A 23,921-nucleotide genomic window follows, 5' to 3' on the forward strand; every position below is an offset into this window, starting at 1 on the left:
ACATGATCAGGTATAAAAAAAGAGCACCTTACAGAGGCAGAGTCTCTCGGGTTCAGCAAACTACAAAAAACAGTCTGTTTGTTTTTAATGACACAGGTAGGATCTGAACAGGTGCAGCAAAGGGACTAGAGACCATCCAGATTATCAGTCATTTTGACAGAACCCAGACTCCATCCAGCCTGTCTAACCCAACCTAAACCAGTGCAGGATTCTGACAGTGAAGACATTGAATCTACAGTACATAATGACTTCAAAAGATGCTGAGACTCTGAAGATATCTGTGCTTAAAAGCAGTCCCGGGTGTCTGTGATCTCCAGGCAGCTCTGCATTAAAAACAGACCTGATTCTGTCCTGAAATCACTGCCTGGGCTCAGGAACACTTCCAGGAATCACTGTCTGAACACAGCTCAGCGAAACATCCACAGATGCAGGTTAAAGCTCCATCAGGCAGGGAAGAAGCCACATGTGGACATGATCCAGAAACTCTGCCGTCTTCTCTGGACCGAAGCTCATTTAAAATGGACTGAAGCAGAGTGAGAAACTGTTCTGTGGTCAGATGGGTCAGAACCTGATGCTGCGTCCTCCAGATTAAAGAGGAGAGGGACCATCCAGCTGGTTATCAGCTCTCAGTTCAAAGCCTGATGGTATGAGGGGGGAACTGGAAACCTGCACATCTGGAAAGGCTCCATCAGTTCTGAAAGGTATAAACAGGTTTTAGAGCAACATCTGCTCAACATCTGCTCCCATCCAGAAGAAGTCTTCTTCAGGGAAGGCCTTGCTTATTTCAGCAGGACAAAGTCAAACCACATCCTGCATCTATTCCAGCACCACGGCTTCGCAGTAAGAGTCCAGCAGCTGGACCGAGCTGCCTGCCCAGAACCCAGGACTGCTGAGCAGCTGGACTCCTCCATCAGACAGGAACGGGACACCATTCCTCTCCCAAAGGTCCAGCTGCTGGTCTCCTCAGATCCAGATGTTTACAGATGGTGTTAAAAGAAGAGGGGATGCTGCACACTGGGAAACATGGAGCTGTCCCAACATTTACGAGATGTTGCTGTCATCAGATTAAAGATGAGCTGATATGTCTCACTTTCAACATTTGATAAGTTTTATATGTTCTGTTGTGAGTAAAATGTTGTTTTTCTTCTTTTTATTCAGATCTTACACAGCCCCCAGATCCCTGTTTTAAACCATTTTCTTCAATAAACAACAGCAAATAACTTTGGCTCTGTGGATGTTTTCTTGTGTGAGTTTACATAAACCTCTGATAACCTAAGTTTTAATAATTTGATCAGGTTGGTAAATGAAGGAAGAAAAGTTTAAACACCAGAAAGTGCAAACATCAGTAAAAGTTCCTGTTTTGTTCACTTGCTCATATGGAAGTTATTAAATATCTTAACTACAACACGAGTATATATTTAATTAATATTCTCCTGCAGGTGTTCAGCACCGATGGAGGTTTAACTGCATGTTGGTTGGGACAGAATTCCTTCACAGGTGGCATTTATCCTGCTGAAATACAGGACTGGTGCAGCAGAATCAGCCTTATGATTACTTTGAAATGTGGGCTGCTGCTGAATCCTGCAGCTACTGAACGCCTCAGTCATCGCAGCAGAGAGGAGATGTCCTGCAGAGAAACATCGGGTCGGATCAGAGATTACAACCAGCAGGGGCTGCTCCTCCTGAAATCCCCCCCCCTCTCCTCCACACCACATGCAGACTGCTGTTCTGAGTACAGTATATGCTTATGGGGACATTTTCAGCAGTAAAGCACTTTTCACAACTAGCTGTGGACTCTGTGCCTCTCAGGTGTCTTTTATTCTTCCTTTTTTGTTTTTATTCAGCAAATAAAACACATAGAAACTGATTTAATCCTCAAATGAGAACGTGTTAATGTTAAAAAAGGTAGCATGACTGACAATTAAACATCTGGAGACAAAACATGTGGCGAAGTTACTGCTTGTGTGCAAATTTAAATACTGTTTTTGTTTCTCTCTGTGAAGGATGCAGCATTGTATTCATGAGAAAAGATGCTATCAAAAGGACTAATCGTACATATTTGATTAGAAAATACAGAGCCTTGAAATTAGTAACGTCTTTAATGCCAACAACCAGTAATATTGTGTCCCATTTGAACTAAGAAGTTGGAATTTCTGGGTTCCTGATGGGAAATTTAAACTGGAATGACAACCAAAGTGGGATTTCTGACTCAGAAAGTCGGAGTAATTCCTTTTGACTCTGGGCCTGGGAATGACATCATGATACAACTTGGAAAACCAGCACAATTAGCTCACTTGCCAGACTAGCTGCTAATAGAAAAGCAAGCTCGTTACGCTCTGTTTTACACATGCAAACACCACAGTAACAGGTTCTCTGATGGATGTTGGACAGCACTATGTATGCAACCGATTTACTGAGACACAAACTGACAGAAGTGCTGATAAACACTTTAACACTGAAGATATTAGTGATGTGTAGTCGGGGAGACTCTGGGTTACATCTCTGCTTTTTGCAGATGATGTGGTTCTGTTGGCATCTTCAAGCCATGATCTCCAGCTGCTCTGGAGCAGTTCCCAGCTGAGGGCGAAGCAGCCGGGATGAAAGTCAGCTCTTCCAAATCTGAGGCCGTGGTTCTCTGAGGTGGAGTCTCTTCCTCAGGTGGAGGCCAATTCAGAGCAGAGCTGACCTCAGCTTTCTCCTCCACATAGAAAGGAGTCAGCAGGAGTTCATCTCTTAGGCCTTCAGGCCTCTTTTTAGAGGTTTTTCTGGCCCGTCCAGCTGGGAGGAAGCCCGGGACAGACCCAGAACACGCTGGAGGGATTGTATATCCCATCTGGCCTGGGATCACCCAGGGGGAGCTGGGGAGAGGGATGCTGTTGTTTTCATGACCCCACCTTGGATAAGGGGAAGATAACTGAGGGATGGATGGATGGTGAGATTCCTCTGGCTTTTCTAATTGGAAATACGAGGATTATTCCAGTTGCTTTGAAATTTTCCAACTGCCTTTCAAGTTGGATATCTTGGAAGTTAGCTCTTAGAACCAGGAATCATCACACCTGAGCTCACCGTGTTGCATGATTTGATCACTAACCAGATTAGCTATTATCCGTAATACAAGCTGATGACAAATTAATGATTAAATTTAAGTTAGTAGCAGCATGTTGGTGAGGTTCCTCTCCTGCACTGCACCACTGAGCTCGGACCTGGAAATCCAACATTTCTTTGCTTTGCATGTAAGAAGCGGTGATAGCTGCTGTTATAGCTCGATGATTAGCACTTATATCAGCTCATTAAATCAGCTACAGACACTCACAGTGCTGTCGGTGAACATGTTGCTGTAAAGGCTATTTACACAAATGTTTGCAGAGTTTCTTATCAGTTTGTCATGCTAATAATAGCCAACCCAGTTAGTGAGTAAATCCTACTGGTTATCCACCTTGTTACATGTTCAACTTGATTGTAAAGTCATTCCCAGCTCAGAGGTTCATCTTCCAAGCAAATTAACCATAACAGTCACTGAAAAGCATCAGTTCATCTTCTTTTATAATAAAAAAAGATAAACAAGTAGGCAAATATTAACTCCACTATTAATAAATGTCATGTAAACAAAATGGCTCGTTTGCAGGTGAGGAGAAATGACAAAATGTATCATTTATCAACTAAAGAGTTAAATATCTCTTCTGACTCGTATCAGTATGCAAAAAGGACTCTGACGCAGGACACAGAGACGGTAAAAGAGCTTTATTGTAGGGCTTTCCAGGGTCATGGAGGTCGCTGAGAGGAGAAGGTAGATGAGGTTAATATGGAAATCTGAGGGGTTGTTGTCCAAAGTCGTTTTGCATGAATGAGAGAGAGAGTTTTACGGGGTCCAGGAGGTTTTCTGCAGAGGAGGGCAGGGCCACTGGCTGGGGTGCAGAGGTCCTGGGTGGTTAGTACAAGGACCACTTCATCCACACGCCCCCCTGCAGCACAGTTTATTCACTCCGGTAAGAACGTCCATCTTACTCAAAGTCGTCGTTCACGTCGTCAAAATCTGATAAATATCCTGCCATGTTGCTCAAAACTATCAGCAGCAAACTCTGTGTGAAGTTAGCCGACTGTCACAGAGCACGGAGTGAATAAACTGTGCTGCAGGGGGGCGTGTGTATGAAGTGGTCCCAGTAGAGTGCCTGTGCAGAAATCCCTCCGTTAGCTCTCCTATAGCTGCAAGTAGCCACATAACAGCAGCTATGAGCTAACAGAGCTATAGCACACGTTCATTCATTCATTCTTCTTAAAGTATTGGTGAAATAAAGACAGATAATGCCTTATTTAGAGGCTGCATCCTCTAAGCCCCGTTCACTCCGTTATATGGATCTCGAGTTATCTGAATATCTTCCGAAGGACGCCGACTTTAATTGTAAAAAACATCCTTGCAACATGAGAAAATAATAACTTCAAAATGAGTTACACAAGACAGTACAGAAAGTGTAAAACAGGAAATGAAAATAAAAAATGACAGAGCATCAGATTGCTTCCTCTTCTGGCTGTATTAACGGTATTGAAGCCTAAGCTTCGATTGAAATAGGACCCGGATGCAGATATTTCAAAGTAAAAACTTCATTTATTTAAAAGGAACAAAAAACTTGACAAAAACAAAAACCTAGAAATGTGAAAAACCTGACATGGGAAACCATGGCAAGAGAAACCAAAGCAAAACATGACAAAACCAACATGACACTGATCTCCTCAAAGTGACTAAAACCCCAGATTAAATTAGATCAAGTTTGAAAATGTTCAGAAGTGCTACAGAATAAGAAGTGAGACAAAAAATTATCTTTTTAAATAAGGCCAAATATAATCTGAAAGAATATCGTGAGAGGATGTTCCAAGAGTCTCAGTTTCCCTGTTAGTAAACATCCTTCTTCTCGGTCAGCTGTCAAAAGCATAAAACCCAAAAAATGCCAAGGAACAGCTGACTAATGAGCCTCAGAGATAAAAAGGGAAGTGCTGAGCTTCTCTGTGTCTGCATCGCCCAGATAACCACAAGAGCAACTGCTCAACATCACATTTTAGGTTTGTTTGTTTCTTTTCTTTAAGCGTTTTATCTCCATCGTGTTTGAGCCTCTATATTCGGTTTTATGGAGCATCTTACATGATATATCACAGTGAATACCATAAATCAGACAATAATAAGTTTGTTAGATGGTTGAACAGACCATCTTTAGGTCATCACTGCTATAGTCTTTAATATTCTATCAGAACTGGATCCGTGAGATCTTTTTCAGGCACAAACAGGGTGTCATAATGTGTGCATTCAGAACTCTATTAACATCAAAGATGTTAAACAGATGATTCGGTCTGTTAGGCAGGAGCTGACAAAGATCTGTGTGCAAGCAGTAAGACAAATCCTCAAGAAGAGATAAAAACAACGAGAGGAAAGGTGGCACAAACGCTATACTTATCATAAAAACTCAATAAATCAAGAGGAAAAAGGAGGAAAATATGCAAATGCATTAAATAAACCAAGTGAGAATGCAGAAATGTGAGGGTCAAATAAGTGGTTGAAGCGTCTGCTGCTGAAACCAGGTTCAACCACAGGGTTTTTCTTCTTCTAATTGAGTGATATCTGCGTTATCAGGGTGCAGAGACTTCTAATGGGCCTCGGTTAACAGTAAACTCTGAATTTAGGGCCCATTTCTGCAGTGAATGTGCTGAAAAATGGGTCTTTTACAGAATTATCCATTTGTTCCATATCAGCCCTATGATAATTCCCCATGTGGGTTTCATGCTTCATTACACTGAATGCAAGATGGGCCTGTGAGGACCCACATAGGGAGGCCAACTGGGTTCACACATGTGGGCTCTAATTATAGCCAGAAACAGCTAAAGTTGGGAGAATATGAAACATTTAACACAAATAGAATGAAAAGCGCACCCACACACAGCAGAAAAGCAGCGATCATTACATTTGTAACAACTCTAAGCCTTTCATGGTTGCTGCTTTTGGACCAGATGATAATAAGAATCATTTGTTGACATCATGTTTGTCATAGTGTTATTATCATTATATTCATCAGTATTATTTCACCTCATTACTCGCTCTGAATTGCTCTTGTAGCAGCTGTTTTGCAGGTCTGAAATGTAAAACTTTGTGCATATTGACAGTTAAATAAAGTTTACAGGAGAAAATAGGAAATATTTTGTGTTCACACTGTCTGCTTTAGAATAAAAGTCAAAGTAATTACAGTGTTTTGTTCGATTTTTCCATATTTTCCCAGTTGTTTTCTGCCTGCCAGGCCACTCTGTATCCGTGTACCCCAGCATAACCCATGCACATTGTTTATTTACTGCTTGCATGCACCATAAAAACTGAAAATAAATCAAATTGAACTCTGTAATGCAAACTATTCCAAGGTGAGTTTAGATTTTGAGGAAGCACGAAGTGCAGGAAATATGAACTCAGACTGACTTCATATCTTTTTAAGTTTTAGGAATTAAACAAAGGTAACGTGTTCGGGTGTAAAATGGTTAGTTTGATGCATTGCCCGCATGTTTTCTGCAGATCATGCAGGTGGAGTGTGCACCATGTGTGGGGCTGAGGTGGGGTGGCAGTGTTGGACCTGGAGGAGTCGCAGTGTGTTCGGAGCTCTTTGTCTCTGAGAGCCGCTGCTGACTGTTTGTTGTGAGCACACCCAGCAGAGAGGCAGACAGACAGCAGGGCAACCAGGCGAACAACAGGACAGACACACGGACAGACAGGCGGGTCCCAGCGTCACTACCCGGGGCTGGGGCTCTGAGAGGGGCTGGGACTGAGCGGACTCACTGCAGTGGAAGCTACCGGAGAGGCGGGCGGAGGCATGGGAGTCCATGCATGCTGCTGTGTCCGTTCACTGTAAGCTTATTGAGGACCGAGCTGCTGTTGTGAGTGAAAGATGAAGCTCAGCTGGTTTATTGTGTGAGCACGGAGCAAAGAGGAGGAAGAGGAGGCCTTTTACGTTAACGGTGAGTGAGCTTTTAGCTAGCTGCTAGCCTGCCTGGCGCTATGATACAGCATATAAGCGGGCTAATGCCGACCCAAATAGCTCTTATCATGTGAAATCAAACAACTTGGACGTGTTTGTGTGCAGGTATGTATCCGTAATGTTCTTGTTATACCCCTGTAGAAGGTGTCACGCCTGTGTTTGGCTGTTTTATGCTCTGATTAGCTGTGTGAGAAAGTTAGCTAACGTTAGCTAAACAGCAGCGTCAGTTAAGAGGGCGTCTTTATTTGTCGCGTTTCTAACGAAACTGCCAAATAACAGTTATTGTCTCGGTTTATTACAACAGCCAGGGAGGCTGGTAACGTCAGTAATGTGATGCCAAGTCTGTAATGTCAGCCAGTCTGCAGGAAAGCTGTCATATTTGTGAAACTGTTAGCTGCCGGTGATTATCGTCGCTAGAAAACTGTCTTTCTAATCTGACACAAGAAGCGGGTCAGCGAACCGGTTTGCGTTCAGTCCAGCTATGACACGGGTCCCTGTCTGCTGGTGCACACAGAACCAGAACCAGAACCGGGCCAGTGGTGCAAACCGCCTTAAATGATCTCAACTGTCAACACGTTGAAGGGGAAGTCAGTCAGCTTCACATCGAGCAGGAGGAAAACACGCACAAAATCTAATTATGCGCTAATTATCAGAGATGAACATGATTACTGCTCATACGGCAGCGTGATGGGTGGATCTGCTGCTGAAGCGAATATCCAGAGGTCCCTAAATAAGAACCCTGACCTGCCCTGTCACTTATTACATAATCAACTGATGCAACCGTTTTCTGTTAGTTGAATAAAAACACACAAAAGTCTGTCTTTTAGCATTATTTCCACTCCGTTTTCTGCCCTTTCCTCTTTCACTTCCAGCTTTTATGTCTCAGAACAGATAATCTGGACCTCATCAGGTGTTAAATGTGGTAAAAGATAACATCAGATAAACAACGACACGTGACATGTTACACTGAGTCATTATTTATTGAACAAAAACAGGCAAAACACGGAAGCAGCGTGTGGAAAACTAAGTGAACCCCTGATCCAGCAGCTTCAGCAGCAGTGAGCTGCAGTGATGGTTTCCTGTGGGACGTTATCAGTCTCTCTCATGGTTCTGGAGGAATCTCGGCCACTCTTCTCTCCAGCGTTGCTTCAGCTCATTGAGGTTTGCAGCATTGGTTTCTGCACAGCTCTCTTAAGGTCCCACCACAGCATTTCAGTCAGGCTGAGGTCTGGACTCTGACTGGACCGTTGCAACACCTTGATTCTTTTCTTTTTCACACATTCTGCTGTAGATCTGCTGCTGTGTTTGGGATCTTTGTCCTGTTGATGAGCCAGTTTCAGCCCAGCTTTAGCTGTGGGACAGATGGCCTCACATTTGACTCTAGAATACTTTGGTATCCAGAGGAGTTCATGGTGGACTCAATGACTGCAAGGTGCCCAGGTCCTGTGGCTGCAGAACCAGCCCAGATCATCAGCCCTCCACCACCGTGCTTGACAGCTGGTATGAGGTGTTTGTGCTGATATGCTGTGTTTGGTTTCCTCCAAACGTGCTGCTGTGCATTAGGACCAAACATCTCCACTTTGCTCTGGTCTGTCCAAAGGACATTGTTCCAGAAGTCTTGAGCTTTGTTCAGATGCAGCTTTGCAAACCTAAGCTGTGCTGCCATGTTCTTTTTAGAGAGAAGAGGCTTTCTCCTGCAGCCCTTCCAAATAAGCCATCCTTGTTCAGTCTTTTTCTAACTGTGCTGTCATGACCTTTGACCTTTAACATGCTAACTGAGGCCTGTAGAGTCTGAGATGTAGCTCTGGGCTTTTTCACCTTGGGGTGACCTTTGACCTTTAACATGCTAACTGAGGCCTGTAGAGTCTGAGATGTAGCTCTGGGCTTTTTCACCTTGGGGTGAACTTGCTGGGACGTCCACTCCTGGGAAGATTGACAGCTGTCCTGAATGTTTTCCACTTGTGAATAATCTTTCTCTCTGTAGAATGATGGACTCCAGATAGTCTGGAAATGGCCTTATAACCCTTCCCAGACTGATGGGCAGCAGCAGCTGCTTCTCTGAGATCATTGCTGATGTCTTTCCTCCTTGGCATCGTGTTAAACTGACAGAACTCCTGCTTTTATAGAGCTGCTCACACTGACTGAGGATCAGTTAATCAGAGCATTGATCAGCAGCAGCTGGCTGCTGTTTACCCTCCTGTGGAAGCAGTGAGGGTTCACTTAGTTTTTCACACACTGCTTCTGCGTTTTGCCTCAGTTTGTCTTCAGTAAATAAAGACGGTGTGATATGTGATGTGTTCACCTGAGGTTGGATTTACTGAGTTTTAACACCTCGTTTGGATCATTTCTTGCCCTCCTTGTGGTTAAATGTGTAACAGCAGATAAACACGAATGTTTTAGTTTTGGCCTTTTAAACCCGGAGTTGGTTGGCTGTTTCAGGTAGTTTACAGGAGTTACTGTAAATCTGCGAGTGATCCCGTCTGTGATTGGTCAGATAATCCTACAGAATATCCTCGATGTTCTGATGTTTTGGATTAATGTCGTTCAGAGTTAATCTCTGTGGCTCTGCTTAATGGCTGTGTATCGCATCGGATTGACTTGGAAGATCCAGCCGTGTTGGTTAAACCTGTCGGTTCTCTGCAGTCAGTCCAGCAGGAACTGTCTGCTGCATCTCTCCTTCAGACCGACTGAGGGATAAAGCTGCTGGTGTTGTGCTTCCTACATGAGAAGCTCCACTGCTCTGCTGACTGATCCTGACATCTTAACCTCTCCCATGTGGGCCCGTGTGTCGGTTTTGATGGTTATCAACTCTTTGCTGGTTACAATCACCCACAGCAGAGCGATGGTTTTATTCAGGGAACTTGGAACCCGCAGGAAACACACATTTCTCATCAGATTGTTAAACCGAGTGCACAGAATGGTTAACCTCAGCCCAAAGCCAGGGGAAATAGGAGGGCTGGCTTTTTCTGCTGTTTCATGAATCCTCCGGTGAGTGAAATGTTAAAGAATTCGCTCTTAACAACCTCACAACATTCGAGATAATGACAGATGTCGTATTTTCATATTTTCCACTTTACTGTGCAAACAACAAGTGGAAATCCTGACATTTTAGAGGCTGAAGTCTGAGAATATTTCACTTTTTCTGCTCGAAACATGATGAAAGTTATGAAAACAGTAGCTCATGATCTCTCGGCTTTTATGACTTTGCACAGTTGACACATATATTGAGTTTACAACAGTTTGCCCTCTAAAGTTCTGCTGTTTTTAAGAGAAATAGATCACAAAACGAATAAGGGAAGCCGAATGAACACAATGAAAACTGGAAAAACTCAAACTAATGTGCAAGACATTTTATCCTCTCTGTTCGGGAGGTTTTTGTCATTTTAAAGAAGACGCACATCAGGACGAATGAAAACCTGACCTGCAAAGATTGAAATGACCGAGCAGCTCTCAATAAACTCAGTGACTGATCGACGTCTTCTAACATATGACATGATATGAAAATAACTCCTGAAGAGGAGCTCTTCACAGTTACCTTTCGTGGATGTCCACCACAGTTGTTGTTTTTTCTCCTCCGGGTTTGTTTCCTGTTAGGAAACTACTTCTTCTACTGAATTAAAACCCTCTGAGAGCGTAGCCTACAGCGCCCCCTCTGGTGACAGCACCAGCACTTCTTTTTTGTGGCTTTTTAAACCGATTTATTTCTCTTGTAAGTGGAAACATCTTCATCTGAATCATAGGATGACAACACAAATTTACAAAAAATTGCTTCTGGAGATGCTGCCTTTTGTTATTTCTTTGATTTGTAGCAAATGCTTTGTCTTTTCATGGAAGATCTACGTTTCTGTAATAGAAGGAAACACCTTAAACTCAGGGGTACCTACATCAGACTCGCACACAGCCCAGTTGTGTTGGTAAAAGTTCAGAAGCAGAGCTGGGATGTTTTTACTTTTAGGTTAAATGATGTTTTGTATCCACCTTTATTATCTCGGTCAGTATCACACGTTTACATGTCAGGTAAAACATTTCACAGATGACATGGATGTAGATAGAAACTGACGGTGTTTCCCTGTCGTGGTTTTCAGGACTGATGGCTCCAGAGTGACATGCCATGGCTTTAATGATCCCCCCGGTGAAGCTCAAGTGGCTGGAGCACCTGAACAGCTCATGGATCACGGAGGACAGCGAGTCCATAGCCACGCGGGAGGGAGTCTCGGTGCTCTACTCGAAGCTGCTGGCCAACAAAGAGGCAGTGCTGCTTCCCCAGCAGGTGCTGTGTCTGAAGGGCCCCCAGCTGCCCGACTTTGAGCGGGAATCCCTCTCCAGCGATGAGCAGGAACACTACCTGGACGCTCTGCTCAGCAGCCAGCTGGCCTTGGCCAAGATGGTGTGCTCCGACTCCCCGTTTGCGGCCGCCCTGCGGAAGCGTGTGCTGGTGCTGCAGCGCATCTTCTACGCTCTTTCCAACAAGTACCACGACAAAGGGAAGGTGAAGCAGCAGCAGCACTCCCCGGAGAACAACTCGGGCTCGGCTGACATGCACTCCGTCAGCGAGCGGCCGCGCTCCAGCACCGACGCCCTCATCGAGATGGGTGTTCGCACCGGCCTCAGCCTTCTGTTCGCTCTGCTGCGCCAGAGCTGGATGATGCCCCCTCCGCCCAGTCCTGGCGGAGGTCCTGGGGGCAACATAAACTTGTGTAATGATGTCATCCACACAGCCATAGACGTGGTGAGCTCCCTGCCACCGCTTTCGTTGGCAAACGAGAGCAAGATCCCACCGATGGGTCTGGACTGCCTGGCGCAGGTCACCACCTTTCTGAAAGGCGTGACCATGCCGAACTCTGGGGCGGACACCTTGGGCCGTCGGCTGGCCTCGGAGCTGCTGTTGGGGCTGGCTTCGCAGAGGGGCTCCCTGCGCTACCTGCTGGAGTGGATCGAGATGGCGTTGGCCGCGTCAGCTGTGGTCAGCACCATGGAGCAGAACAAGGTGCTGCAGAGCCAGGAGGGCCTCATGGGCTACGATTGTTTCATGAACATCCTCATGCAGATGAGGCGCTCTTTGGTAAGTAAACGATGCTAACGTGGACACACCAGAGTCAGTAAATCTGTGTGCTTCACAGCCCGGCTGCTGAGACGTCGGCACGTGATAAGAGAGACAATCTACTCCGAGCTGAGCAGCAGAGGCTGGAAATGAAACTGGAGATCTTTTATCCGACTCTTGGAGCTGTTACGTCAGTTGTTTTCCACAAATTTGTTCTCTGAAATGTCTTACGTAATGTCGGTTGGTTCCAGTCAGATTCAGCAGTTCACGGATAATTTGATGCTCCTAAGTGTTCGTTCACACTGTAATTGGTTTGAAGCGGTGTGTGCTCTGAACATTGATCGGTGTGTTTGATGGTATCAGGGATCCTCAGCAGATCGCAGCCAGTGGCGAGAGCCCACGCGGACCTCTGAAGGCCTGTGCTCCTTGTACGAAGCAGCGCTCTGTCTGTTTGAGGAAGTAAGCAGTTTTACACAAACTTTTACACTTCCTGAGTGTAAAAATGTGTCAAAGTGTGACCGAGCCCTTCTCTCTCAGGTGTGTCGAATGGCGTCGGACTATTCTCGCACCTGTGTGAGTCCGGACAGCATTCAGACGGGCGAGGCGCCGGTGGTGTCGGAAACCTGCGAGGTTTATGTGTGGGGCAGCAACAGCAGCCACCAGCTGGTGGAGGGCACTCAGGAGAAGATCCTGCAGCCCAAGCTGGCCGCCAGCTTCGCCGACGCACAGACGGTACGTGGATCCATGCCTTAGTTCACATATGTCAAACTCCGGTCCTGGAGGGCCGCAGTCCTGCAGGTTTTAGATGCTTCAACACACCTGATTCAGATTGAATGAATCTCTTCGAAAGATTGTTAAGTTCTGCACAAGTCTGCTAATGATGCATTGATCTGATTCAGGTGAAGCAGGGAAGCATCTAAAACCTGCAGGACAGCGGCCCTCGAGGACCGGAGTTTGACATCCCTGCCTTAGTAAAAGTGGGATGTTGCATAAAGCATTTAAATTCAGATTTCACTGTTTCTCCCACAGGAGTATGGAGGTCTGAACCTGCCGAAACAAATAAAAAAAATCATGTAACTGACTAAATAAACAAGTTTATGTGATGGTAAATGCTTCTGAAATGACAAAAATATTAAAAAAGAATGTGAAATGAATAAAATTCTGTGCTTTAATTTTAATTTTTTAAATATATTTCTGTTTATTTACTTTGCCGCTCAGTTTTCAGTTTCATCCATGTTTTTAATTGGAATATATTTAAATTCTTTGTGTATTTGTTACTCCTGCATTTATTCCCTCCAAATGATTTTATTCCTTTTTGAAGTAACAATTAAAGCTGAAGACTGAGAGCCAAAGTAAATAAAAAGCAACACCAATACAAGTTTAAATCAATGCAGCTGAAGAAATGGATTTCTTTCACTTTCTGGATGATTATTTCTGCTTTTATCATCATTTAAACTTATTTATTTAGCCGTTTTATATATGTTTGTGTTTATTTTGGTGTGGTGGCAGTTTCAGGCCTCCATACAGCAGAGCTGCACCTGCAGATCGAAGCAGTTTTTTTTAAGTTTCTTTACTTCTGTCAGAGGAGAAAGGAAACTCCACCTGGTCATTCTGCTTATTTGTCCAAAGTTTTTTGTTTCTTGTTGCTTTATGTTTGAATTTCACTGATTCTCGATGGGTCAGATGTGCATTTTCAGGGCTTTTGTGGTTTGGAAAATCCCATAAAGTGTTGATCAGTACTTTTATAGAGTAAATGCCTAATAAACATCCTTTTGGCATTTTAGATATGTTTTTAAAGGTGTCTGACGCGGTGTCGCACCACAGCACCCATTAATTTACTGAGTAACACCCTGTGAACTGCTCCAGAGCAGCTGAAGGTCACGGCTTGAAGAAGCCAACAGAACCACATCATCTGCAAAAAGCAGAGCTGTAACCCTGAGGTTCCCAAACCAGACGCCCTCCTACCCCCGACTACACCTGCAGATCCTGTCCATGAAACCAGGAGATGAGGGGCAGCCCTGGTGGAGTCTAAGAATGTGGACACGGCTCTAAACTTTGGTTATACAGGGAAAACTACAACCTCCCCCCCAAAAAAACAGGCCTGGAACTGCCCCTCCTCTGCAGGTCTTGGACCAGAGGGGAAGACAAAGGCAGCACTGGTGATGATCAGCAGACTCGGGGAGCTTTGATGCCTTCTGTGGTCCTTAACTGTCCCGTTCCTCTCATGTAAAGCTTCTGGGTACTTTGAGCTGAAATGCTGAAAGTTCTGGTCATGTCTCTGCAGATCGAAGCGGGCCAGTACTGCACCTTCGTGATCTCCTCTGATGGCTCGGTCCGGGCCTGCGGGAAGGGCAGCTACGGTCGCCTAGGCCTCGGAGACTCCAACAACCAATCCACGCTCAAGAAGCTGACCTTCGAGCCCCATCGAGCCATCAAGAAGGTGTCGTCGTCCAAAGGCTCAGACGGCCACACGCTGGCCTTCACCACAGAGGGGGAGGTGTTCAGCTGGGGCGACGGTGATTACGGCAAACTGGGCCACGGGAACAGCTCCACTCAGAAATACCCCAAACTTATCCAGGGGCCACTGCAGGGGAAGGTCGGGTTCACCCCCCATCTTTTAGTACCTTTTGCTCTTGACTCGCCAGATGTTTTGCTTGTGTTTTTCTAATCCTGAGTGTTTTTCCGTGCGTCAGGTGGTGGTTTGTGTGTCTGCTGGCTACAGGCACAGCGCTGCAGTCAGCGAGGATGGAGAGCTCTACACCTGGGGGGAAGGAGATTTTGGGAGATTGGGTACGTTCCCACTTTCACCTGCGCTCTCAGATCGTTTGCAGCTCAGTTTTACTCAATGCTTTCGTACAAATTCAGACATTATCGCTTGTTTTGATGCATCACTGAGGTCAAAGAGTTTGAAGTGCCCCAGTGACCAAATGATTTCACCTCATTCCGAAATCTGAGCTCTTCTTTATTGTCTTTATACATGAGCACAATGAAATTAGCCCGGCAGCTTGCAAATGCATTCGCCGACTTTGAAGAGTTGCAAAGAGTGGCGAGAGAGTCCAAACTATGCTCCTTAAAGGTGAACTCCGGTATTTTTAAACCTGGACCTTATTTCTGGCATGAAATACGTTCATCTGCTCACTGAGAACAGTTTGGTGAAAGTCGGCGTCCTTCAGAAGATATTTAGATAACTGGAGATCCATATAACGGAGTGAACGGGGCTTAGAGGATGCAGCCTCTAAATAAGGCATTATCTGTCTTTATTTCACCAATACTTTAAGAAGAATGAATGAATGAACGTGTGCTATAGCTCTGTTAGCTCATAGCTGCTGTTATGTGGCTACTTGCAGCTATAGGAGAGCTAACGGAGGGATTTCTACACAGGCACTCTACTGGGACCACTTCATCCACACGCCCCCCTGCAGCACAGTTTATTCACTCCGTGCTCTGTGACAGTCGGCTAACTTCACACAGAGTTTGCTGCTGATAGTTTTGTGCAACATGGCAGGATATTTATCAGATTTTGACAACGTGGACGACGATTCTGAGTAAGATGGACGTTCTTACCGGAGTGAATAAGCTGTGCTAGTGCTACAAATAGCTGCAAGTAGCCACATAACAGCAGCTATGAGCTAACAGAGCTATAGCACACGTTCATTCATTCATTCTTCTTAAAGTATTGGTGAAATAAAGACAGATAATGCCTTATTTAGAGGCTGCATCCTCTAAGCCCCGTTCACTCCGTTATATGGATCTCCAGTTATCTAAATATCTTCTGAAGGACGCCGACTTTCACCAAACTGTTCTCAGTGAGCAGATGAACGTATTTCATGCCAGAAATAAGGTCCAGGTTTAAAAATACCGGAGTTCCCCTTTTAAAGGAGAACAATGTGGAACCGGGAAAAAAACCTCAGCAAACATCAGCTCAGCATCCAACACAGAACTCAAAACATAAGCAAACATTTGCTCGCTTCACACATAAAAACGCAAACCAACTACTCATGGATGGACTTTCTGTTAGCTTCTGTACTGCTGACTGTTGACAACCCCTCATTTGTTTAGTGTGCAAAGAACCTGACCTCTGTCATTGTTTGTCAAAAACAGGTCATGGTGACAGCAACAGCCGCAACATTCCTACCCTGGTCAAAGACATCAGCAACGTTGGAGAGGTGTCGTGTGGGAGCTCCCACACCATCGCTCTGTCCAAGGATGGCCGCACCGTTTGGTCCTTCGGAGGAGGGGACAACGGTGTGTAAACCCCCCCCAGTCAGACCTACTTTCTTATGGAGCCTCTGATTCAAATGCTTTATGTCACAAATGAAGATTAAAAGAGTAAAACCTTTTCCGGGTGTGTCAGTGTGTAAGTAAATGATGACGAATGAATGTTCACCTGCAGGAAAACTTGGTCATGGTGATACTAATCGAGTCTACAAACCCAAAGTGGTGGAAGCCCTGCAGGGGATGTTCATCAGGAAGGTGTGTGCAGGCAGCCAGTCGTCTCTGGCCCTCACCTCTACCGGACAGGTAGGACGTTCTCCTTCTTCTTCAGATGTCTGTTGCAGAGGAGGAACTGCTGCTGGAACTCTGATTCTGGGTGTTTAACGTCAGGATCGCGTTCTTCCTCATGTGTTCAGGTCTATGCTTGGGGCTGCGGCGCCTGCCTGGGCTGCGGTTCCTCTGAGGCCACAGCGCTCAGGCCCAAACTGATCGAGGAGCTGGCTACCACCAGGGTGGTGGACATCTCCATCGGGGACAGCCACTGCCTGGCCCTGTCTCACGGTACCTCTCTCATCCTTTCTTTAAACTATCAACCTTTTCTGAGCTGTAGACGGCTGAATATTATCAGCTGCTGCTGCCTGCAGTCAGGGATCAGTGCTCCTTGTTGCTGTACGTGATAAATCATCCGTCGCTCACAGTTTGAACGTTATTTTGCTGACACAGTGAGATGTTGTTTGTCAAGGACTGTTGCAAGAAGCATTATGCAACAGCAAATACAGTAAACGTTTGTTCAGGCTAATACTTAACTTCCTAAAGTCTGACACAAGTTCACAAATTCTTCTTAATTCAGACAAATTGAATTTATTTGTAAAACACTTTTAAAAGTGCTGCACAGAACGTGGATGAGAAAAGAACTCGAACATAAAGATTAAAGGCACCTGAAAACAAAAAAGACACCAAGTGAAAGCCAGCAAAAAGGTAAAAAATAAGAAATGAAACCATAACGGTGCAGTTAAAGGCCAAGAATAAGAAAAATCTCTTCATTTAACCCTTTAAAATCTGCACCGAGCAAAAGATGCAAAGGAAAAATGTTTCTTTGCACTTTTTAATTTGCAATAATCAGAATTGAATGATAATCTTAACTTCATGATAAAAGTAGGATATCAAAGCGCTTACTTACCTAAACTAAGTGTGAGAGATCCATTAATCTCCATTAATCTTCGATAAGACCGACTGTAGTCGGACCAAATGTTAAAGGGATTAAATCTGAGTTTCCAAAGTGCTCTGATAGACCAGGGAGAGGAGACTGTGAGTCAAATGATTGCAAGTTAAGCATAAGGTGAGTTTAGAGTATTAAAAACAGTCAAAAAAGAACATGGTCACATGAATGCCAGTCTGTAGAAACGGGTTAAGAGGTTCCCTCTGGAGTTGAGGCTCGACTTTGGAGGCTGCCAGGAAGGCCCCGCCCAATAAGTCTGATCTATAGTGATGGGCCGGACCCAAACAGGCTTTTAAAGTGATCAATCAACTCTAAAACGTACAGGAAGCCAGCGCAGGGCAGCCAGAACTGGGCTGACGTGACACTGTCTGTCAGAACCAGTAAGAAGTGGAAGGTGGAGTCAAAGTGTGCGCCGCCATCTCTGCTACAACGAGGTTGGTGGAGTTTTGGGGGCTGAACACTGTGATTTTTTGTGATTTGTAATTATTTAATGCAGAATGTTTTGTGCCATCAAACAGTTGATGTCATTCAGACAGTCAAACACAGCAGTGAGGCCTCTTGAGCCATCGGGTCTCAGGGCATATCTGTGTGTCTGTGAGATAAACAGAGACTTTAAGGGTACCTAGAATACAGCCCTGCAGTACACCGCGGGTAATACCAGGTGGAGAGGATGTGTAATTACCTGAAGGCCGTTTCACTTATAAACCAACCTCAATAACAACTAAAAGCAGCTTCTCAGAGGATCTGAGACCCTTTAAAAACTTTCTAAACCTACTGAGGAGTTTTTGGGGGGGGCAACATTAACTTATTATCCATCCAGCATTTTATTCCTGAGGACAGTGACCACGGTGGGGTCCTCGGGATTTAAAGGCAGGCGGATCTGTGTTAATCTGTGTGGCGATGGAGGGAGGTATTTGGTGGGAAATGTAGCCAAAGTGAAGCTTGGTTCCAAGATTAGTAAAATAAGAATAATAATTATTGCTGTGATTGTGTGTTTTCTGCTTTGTCACCACCCAGACAATGAGGTGTACGCGTGGGGCAACAACTCCATGGGCCAGTGTGGCCAGGGCAACTCCACAGGACCCATCACCAAACCCAAGAAGGTGGTCGGCCTGGACGGAGTCGCCATCCAGCAGATCTCAGCCGGGACGTCCCACAGCCTGGCCTGGACCGCTCTGCCCAGAGACAGGTGGGTCACAGCTGGGAACCGTTCCCCCTCCTCCTTTCTTTGCTTCTTTCTTCCTTCGTAAAGGAGGAGCCTGTATTTCCTCCTCTGAAGGAGGAAGGAAACTAGGTTCCTCGGTGTTTGGAGAATTCAAACGGCTGCAGCTCACAAACTTCCAGCTCATTTCACTCAGTTAGGAAACTTTCTGCTGGACGTCCTGGTTCTGGTCCCCAGATTATTCATCCCTGACATCTCTCCTTCCCCATCATGGTCTGGGAAGTCTTTTTATTTTTTTAACTATTTACCTGGGACCAGATGAAGTGAAACTTCACTCAGACTGACAGTAAAATGCTGGTGTTCCGGCCTCCTGATGTTGTGCTAGTCTGTGGCGAGTTAACCAGATAAATGGCGGTGCTGTGGGGAGAGTTGATGAGCACCAGAGATCCTGTTGATATCTCCTGATTTTTGCTTCGCAGGCAGGTGGTGGCGTGGCATCGGCCCTACTGCGTGGACCTGGAAGAAAGCACCTTCTCTCACTTGCGCTCCTTCCTGGAGCGCTACTGCGACGGCATCAACAGCGAGGTTCCCCCTCTGCCCTTCCCCTCGTCCAGGTCGGTGTGCTCGGACATCAGCGCTGGCAGCCTGAAGCGGTTACAGTTGGTTGTTTATCTCCAAATTTCCAATAAAAACCTTTCTGTTTGCAGGGAGCATCATAACTTCCTGAAGCTGTGCCTTCGGCTTCTGTCCAATCACCTGGCTCTGGCTTTGGCCGGGGGCGTGGCCACGAGTATTTTGGGCCGGCAGGCCAGGCCTCTGAGGAACCTTCTGTTCAGGCTGATGGACTCCTCTGTGCCGGATGAGATTCAGGAGGTGCGGGTTTGTTCTGGTGGCAGAGTAAAGGACTCCAGATACAGTTCTGCAGGATGAAAAGAGACTTTTCTGATCACTTTCTTAAACTGAGAGCTCTTTCTCATCAGGCGGTGATCGAGACGCTGTCGGTGGGGGCGACCATGCTGCTGCCCCCACTGAGGGAGAGGATGGAGCTGCTCCACTCCCTGCTGCCCCAGGGCCCCGACAGATGGGAGAGTCTCTCCAAAGGACAGGTACCTGCCGACACACCTGCAGCTTGTAATGATGGAGGACGCTCTCACCTCCTTTCTGTTTTGACTCGTTTTGTGTGTCTCCTAACTGGTCTCCTAACTGGTCTCCTAACTGGTCTCCTAACTGCTCTCCTAACTGGTTTCCTAACTGGTCTCCTAACTGGTCTCCTAACTGGTCTCCTAACTGGTTTCCTAACTGGTCTCCTAACTGGTCTCCTAACTGGTTTCCTAACTGGTTTCCTAACTGGTCTCCTAACTGGTCTCCTAACTGGTTTCCTAACTGGTTTCCTAACTGGTCTCCAGCCTGTGAAACCTCTGCAGATGGTCCAGAACGCGGCGGTGCGTCTGGTCTTGGATCAGCCTAAAAGAACACGCCCCCCCTCTGTTCATTGAGCTCCTCTGGCTGCCCTTAGCCGCCTGCATCAGATCCAAGTCCCTGATGTTAGCTACAAAGAGCTTAATGGAACGGCTCCATCTACTTGAATGCTCTTGCAAAGGCTTCTGTCCCAACTGGGTCCCTCCGTTGGTCCCAGGATTGTCGTCTAGCAGCTCCTACACCACGCCTAAGACAATCCAAACTCTGTTCATGTGTCGTCCCACGATGGTGGAATGACCTACCGAGCGCTACCAGAACAGGGGCGTCCCTGTCTATCTTCAAGAAGCTCCTGAAAACCCAGCTCTTCAGAGAGCATCTCCTATCCCAGCACTTACCTTGTACTTCCCTACCCCCTCTATCTCTGCTCTTTATCTTTCTGCTCTTCCTTCTATGCCTGCACCCTATCTCTACTCTGTCCCCTCTGACAGAGTCGGACTCCTGGGTTCCTTCTATGGAGCTTATTGTTAGCTTTTTATAGCTGTTATATCTTCATTTGTAAGTCGCTTTGGATAAAAGCGTCTGATAAATACAGAAAATAACACACATAACGTGCGTGTGTGTCTCAGAGGATGCAGCTGGACATCATCCTGACCAGTCTCCAGGACCACACTCACGTGGCCTCGCTCCTGGGTTACAGCTCCCCCGCCGACGGCCCCGAGGTCTCTTCCACCGGCCCGACCTTTACAGCTCCGCCCGACCCCACCCACAGCACCACGGGGGGCCACCCCGACACCCACCTGGCTGAGATCCTCATGAAGACCCTGCTCAGAAATCTGGGCTTCTACACGGTGAGTGACTGAGCTTCATTGATTTAGTTTTTGCTGCATCATTCTGTGTTTAGGATCGATGTTGGCTGACGTTAGGCAGGCAGGAAGTCATCAGGAAGTCTGCTTATACGGCACCAGTGTTCCCGTCTCCTCATCTCCTCCGTCTCTGTGAGAGCTGGAGGCAGAATGAGTCATCTATAATCCTTCATCATCACCTGCTGCCTATTTTCCTGGCAGAGCAGCAGCTTGTTCCTGTGCCAGCGCCTCTGAGGAAAGCATTATATCGATTATAACGCACACACAGGCTGATTTAAAGTGTGTGTGTGACGATGCAGGCCTGAACATTTAATGCTGATAAGTAGTTTCCGCACAGCTCTGTGTTCTCTGCAACAAAAATCATCTTCAGACCCTCAGATTTCTCAGGTAAAAGTCTTCAGGTCATAAAACACGTCCAATTTTTCCTCAACATTTGCACTTTGACTGGTTCATCCCTTGAGTTTCTGCCGGATAAAAAACACATCCCTCTGAAAATGGTCTGAAGATGAGTGAAAAAGCAGCCCCTGTTAATCTTTTTGTTGATCATATAAGAGTCAAAATGGACAATTTAGCAGTTTAACAACAACATGGATTCCATCCGATCATCAGGGAGGGATTTCAGAATTTATCAGTGCAGCTTCGCATCATATATGAGATATTTTCTGACTTTAGAGGAGACGTAACATCCTTTAGCCACTGAGAACTGGCTGTAGGTTTCTTTGATGTCCAGTGAAGTCGTAGTCGACACCTTGTTAATGAAAAGGTGAACGATAAAACACCCGAAATGTAAAATTTTACCAATTTTCTCTGTTAAAATCCCTTCAGTCAGTCAGTGACTGTGGTTACATGAGAGCCATCGGATTGGATTAATGGCTAAATTACAATAAGACTGAGTTATTCAGCTCATGTAGACGCCTTAATCTGACAAGAAATCGAATCAAACGTGCACTGAACGAATCCCAGATATTACATCTGGTGGTTGTGCTCGTTTTGCCTCACACTCGGTGCGGTTACATGAGAGCCATCGGATCGGATTAATGGCTAAATTACAATAAGACTGAGTTATTCAGCTCATGTAGACGCCTTAATCTGACTAAAAAATGGATCAGATCGGGTCCAACTCGATCCAAATGAACGTGCACGTAGACGACAGTGGATCAGATCGAGCGTTCTGCGCATGCTCCAGATTTTTTCCCGGGATCGTCACCCGGAAGTGGAAGGAGACGATATTCCTGTTGTTGCCGTCAGAAAGAAAGAAACAAGGCGATGGAGAACGCGCCGTTGTGCATCGTCTGTGCCATAACCAGCTCATCACAGATGGAGAGGGACGCAGCTTCATCTCGCTCTGCGTTCGCCATCTTTCTGAATGCCTGAGTTTGTTGTTGTTGGTGGTGAAGACGCCAACAGGAAGTGGCTCTATTAGCGATAGCTGAAATGGGGACAGCGCCACCTATGGTACCGGGGTATGACATGCTTTGTGCCAGTGATTCCATTCATTCACCGCCATATATCCAAGGATAATTACCCTCAGATAAGGAGCAGAACCCAACTGTAGCTGTAATCCAGTTAATCTCAGCATGTAGACCCACTGAGTGAAGGCCACGAATAAAACAGGCGTTTGGAAAACTTTATAAAGCTCTTTGGATGTTTTGAGTCGACCGTTTCCATCGGGAAAGACGACCCACAGCAGGCAGATTCAGTTTTGAAGTTGGTTAATGTGTCATAAATCTTACACAGTGCAGCCTTTTGATGGGTTCAGACGCCAGGAATTCATCCCAAGGTGTACTCGGGGGTAGAGGAAGAAGGGAAAGTTTGCAAAGAGATTTGGGAAAATGTCTAACATGTAAATAAAGAAAAACTTTAAGAGATTACGAGAAAGTCCGGCTGCCTGGAAGAAAATTCAGAAGAAAATGATAGCTGGATCAGGTTTTTGGAGACTCGTAAGTGTTCATTTCTTTTTGGTGCTACTAAAGAAGTGTATTTGAATATAATTCAGGATTATTTTATCTTAACTTTTAGAAGGATTTCTGATAAACTTCTCACTAAAAACGTTCTCAGTTGATGAAATTCAACAGAATATTTTTATAGGAGTATGAAACAACCTCACTTTGCACCAGGTGTCAGATCCATACCCGTCTTCATTTCTTTGTAAATTATACAATTACACCAATTTGTTCTGAGTGTTCTGGTTAATGAATAAACTCTGAACACACACGCTGGATTACATGTGTGCTTTATGTGTTTGTGTTGTGCAGGACCAGGCTTTCGGGGAGCTGGAGAAGAACAGCGACAAGCTTCAGCAGGGCACGTCGTCGTCCGACAGCAGCCAGCCGGCTCACCTGCACCAGCTCCTCTGCTCCCTGCAGAAGCAGCTGCTGGCTTACTGCCACATCAACGCTGTCACCGAGGTGCAGACCCTCCCCCGTCCCTGTGCACACGCCTCTGTTTGCTCTTCCAGGTTTAATCACGGGAAATAGTGTTTACACATTCAAGGATGTACGGCGGAGTCCGGTGACGTGGTGTTTTATTTAACCTTTGAGATTTAAAAGGAGCTTTTTACTCGAATGTTCTGCAGGTCGGCAGTAGTTACACAACAGCACACACACACACACACGTTTTCTCAGAAAATACAAATCAGAGCAGCTCCCTAACGCACGGTCCTTTTGCACCTGATTCTGAGCTCATGGAGTGGCTCATTTAAACCCAAAATCTGTCCCAACTCTGTGGATTTATAGAAAGACGATAAGTTCCTGTACTTTTCTGAAGGATGTAGGTCTGTATGTAAGATGAGAGCCGACTAAGAATAGTTTTGCAGATGGAAATATGCCAGTTGTTGAGTCCAAGCATACAGCGTGCAGCAGTGGGGGATTTTAAGGTCTGTGGCAGACTGTCTCCGGTGTTGGCACGATGGATGAAATTCAGTGCTGGTTGCAGCAGATGGAGAGATGCAACAGAGCAGGACAAAAAATTACAGAAGAAGAATGAAACTTACCGTATT

At 45.7% G+C, this 23,921-nt stretch overlaps 1 protein-coding gene across 11 annotated transcripts in view; it reads left to right on the forward strand.

Annotated features, from left to right (window-relative positions):
- The first annotated feature begins 6,589 nt into the window (after positions 1 to 6,589).
- herc1 (HECT and RLD domain containing E3 ubiquitin protein ligase family member 1) overlaps positions 6,590 to 23,921 on the forward strand; it is a 68,686-nt gene continuing 51,354 nt past the window's right edge. For 8 of the 11 annotated variants that reach the window (XM_072379884.1, XM_072379893.1, XM_072379891.1 and 5 more), the window contains exons 1-15: positions 6,591 to 6,984; positions 11,090 to 12,066; positions 12,409 to 12,504; positions 12,583 to 12,777; positions 14,330 to 14,641; positions 14,739 to 14,835; positions 16,147 to 16,290; positions 16,439 to 16,566; positions 16,677 to 16,821; positions 18,497 to 18,668; positions 19,121 to 19,255; positions 19,349 to 19,514; positions 19,622 to 19,747; positions 20,687 to 20,908; positions 23,179 to 23,331. In XM_072379884.1, coding sequence (XP_072235985.1) covers positions 11,116 to 12,066; positions 12,409 to 12,504; positions 12,583 to 12,777; positions 14,330 to 14,641; positions 14,739 to 14,835; positions 16,147 to 16,290; positions 16,439 to 16,566; positions 16,677 to 16,821; positions 18,497 to 18,668; positions 19,121 to 19,255; positions 19,349 to 19,514; positions 19,622 to 19,747; positions 20,687 to 20,908; positions 23,179 to 23,331 — 3,042 coding nt within the window. In that variant the 5' untranslated portion in view covers positions 6,591 to 6,984; positions 11,090 to 11,115. Of the gene's footprint in view, positions 6,985 to 7,041; positions 7,110 to 11,066; positions 12,067 to 12,408; positions 12,505 to 12,582; positions 12,778 to 14,329; positions 14,642 to 14,738; positions 14,836 to 16,146; positions 16,291 to 16,438; positions 16,567 to 16,676; positions 16,822 to 18,496; positions 18,669 to 19,120; positions 19,256 to 19,348; positions 19,515 to 19,621; positions 19,748 to 20,686; positions 20,909 to 23,178; positions 23,332 to 23,921 lie in introns of those variants that run through there. The other 3 variants (XM_072379890.1, XM_072379886.1, XM_072379885.1) reach the window with 3 other exon arrangements.

Source organism: Leuresthes tenuis, unplaced genomic scaffold (genome assembly GCF_036924035.1).
Source record: "Leuresthes tenuis unplaced genomic scaffold, fLeuTen1.0.hap1 SCAF_2, whole genome shotgun sequence".
NCBI lineage: Eukaryota > Metazoa > Chordata > Actinopteri > Atheriniformes > Atherinopsidae > Leuresthes > Leuresthes tenuis.